This window comes from Silene latifolia, chromosome Y (genome assembly GCF_048544455.1).
Source record: "Silene latifolia isolate original U9 population chromosome Y, ASM4854445v1, whole genome shotgun sequence".
Classification (NCBI taxonomy): Eukaryota; Viridiplantae; Streptophyta; class Magnoliopsida; order Caryophyllales; family Caryophyllaceae; genus Silene; species Silene latifolia.
The window spans coordinates 484,709,686-484,711,964 of record NC_133538.1 but is presented as its reverse complement, the minus strand read 5'-3'; the positions used below and the strand labels follow the sequence as shown (position 1 = coordinate 484,711,964).

The following is a 2,279-nucleotide window of genomic DNA, read 5'->3' as shown; positions in this document are numbered from 1 at the left end:
GGTGGTGTGTTTTGTTCTAGGGGCAAATCCACCATGGGAGGTATTGGAGGGTTTCATTCATCGAATTTGGAATAAGTATGGTGTTGATAAAATCTCGTTTTTACCAAATGGCATCTTTTTGGTTAGGTTTAACACTTTGAAGAGTAAAGAGGATGTTCTTAAGGCTGGGTATCATATGTTTGATAATAAACCTCTTATAGTTAAACCATGGCAGAGTAATGTGGACCTTCTGAAGGAGGAGGTTAAAATTGTTCCCGCTTGGATAAGGTTATATGGTCTACCTCTTAAGTTCTAGGGTAAGTGTTTACCAAGGATTGCTGAATTGGTAGGGCCTTTTGTTAGAAAGGATCAAGCCACAGAAGAGAAAACCAGGTTGGGATTTGCAAGGGTTTTGGTGGAGTTAAAAGTCGGGCATAATTTTCCTTCTAGTGTACAATTTAAGGATGAAAATGGTAGTCTTCTGCAAGTTAAGATTGAATATGATTGGAAGCCCACCATTTGCTCAAAGTGCAAGGGGATGGGACATGAAGCTAATGAATGCAGGAAGGCACAAGGTAAAATGCAGTCCAAGCCAGTTGTTCGCAAAGAGTGGAGACCAGTGCCTAAAATTGCATCTGTTCTTTCTCCTACAGAATTTCCTGCTCTACCACGTACTCCTATTGTCTCCTCTCTACAGAATAAGGAGAGTGACAGTGAAGAAGATGAGGAAATCATTGACCTGGACAAGATTGAGCAGCAACAGAATAGTGTGGTTCAAACTGGTGACCCTCCTACTCAACCTGTTCCTCATGAATAGCATAGGATTTTGGAATGTGAGAGGGTTAAATAGTGTAAATAAACAGAAAGTAGTTAAAAGTTTTATGAATAAGCAACAAGTTGGCTTGTTTGGCCTACTTGAAACAAAAATAAATGGTGATAATGTGATGAATATCTCCCACAATCTTTTTGTTGGTTGGTGTATTACCACTAACTGTCACACTCATAAGGGAGGAAGAGTGTGGTTGCTTTGGCAACCTCAGATGTTTGATGTTACTGTTCTGCAGTATAATCCTCAGTTCATTCATGCTATGATCAAGGGCACAACTACTGGTAAGTGCTTCTACTTAACAATGGTTTATGCCTTTAATGAAGGGAAAGATAGAGTAGAGTTATGGAATTGTTTGAATCAGTTTGCAAGTTCTTGCAGTGGTCCTTGGGCTTTAGCTGGAGATTTTAATACTGTCTTAAATCCTGATGAGAGGTTAGGGGGACAGACTAGGGTTGAGGATATGGATGATTTTGTGAATTGCCTGAGTATTTGTGACATGGTTGATATTCAAGCTACTGGAGCCTTCTATACTTGGACAAATAAACAGGATGCTGGGGATAGGAAGTTCAGTAGGCTTGATAGGTTTCTAGTCAATCCTGCTTGGATATCTATGTATCCGGAAATGGTGGGGCATTTTCACCCTGAAGGGCTGTTGGATCATAACCCTTGTGTTATATCTAATAAAAACTCGAATCTTTGCAACTAAGAGGAGTTTTAAATATTTCAACATGTGGGGTAGTGCTGCTGAATTCTTTCCTATGATTAAGGAGGTATGGGATGATCCTATAAATGGCACTAAAATGTTTTGCATTGTAAAGAAATTAAAAAGCTTGAAGCCTAAGTTCAAGAACTTAAATGCGATGTTATTCGATATTGAGATCCGATCATTGAAGCTGAGCATGTTCTTGCTAAATTACAAGCTCAAATTATTGATGACCCTCTCAATAACTCTTTGATCAATATGGAAGTGACAGCTATGGAGAATTTGAGGGGATTGGTGAAGGCAAGGGATAGTTTTCTTAGGCAAAAGGCTAAGGCATTGTGGACTGAGGAGGGGGATATTAACTCAGCTTACTTTCATGGTGTCATTAAGAAGAGATGCATGAGGAATACTATTATTCAAATTGAGGATCAGAAGGGGTCTGTTTGCAATGACAGTCAGGCCATTCAGACTGCTTTTCTGGATTATTATACATGGCTTCTTGGTAGTAGGAAAGAAACTGAACCTGTTAGAAATAGTGTTCTTGGATATGGTAAGGTCTGTACTGATGAGCATATTGTCCTGCTGAACCAGCCTGTGACTTATGAGGAGGTGAAGCAAGTGATCTTTTCTATTCCCAGGGATAAGGCTCCAGGACCAGATGGTTATACTAGTGGATTTTATAAGGATGCGTGGGAGTTGATAGGGCAGGATATAGTTGCAGCTGTCCAGGATTTCTTCTGTACTGGTCAATTGTTAACTCAGCTGAAT

The 2,279-nt window shown here is 39.8% G+C and overlaps 1 protein-coding gene across 1 annotated transcript; it reads left to right on the top strand.

Moving 5' to 3' along the window:
* Window positions 1–860: 860 nt before the first annotated feature.
* LOC141633034 (uncharacterized) lies at window positions 861–1,514 on the top strand. The gene has a single exon (XM_074445531.1). The coding sequence runs from the start codon at window positions 861–863 to the stop codon at window positions 1,512–1,514; it is 654 nt and encodes a 217-aa protein (XP_074301632.1).
* The last annotated feature ends 765 nt before the right edge of the window (window positions 1,515–2,279 follow it).

Excerpts from the sequence above, each read along its gene's own strand:
- LOC141633034 (XM_074445531.1), top strand. The coding sequence starts at position 861 with ATGAATAAGCAACAAGTTGGCTTGTTTGGCCTACTTGAAACAAAAATA.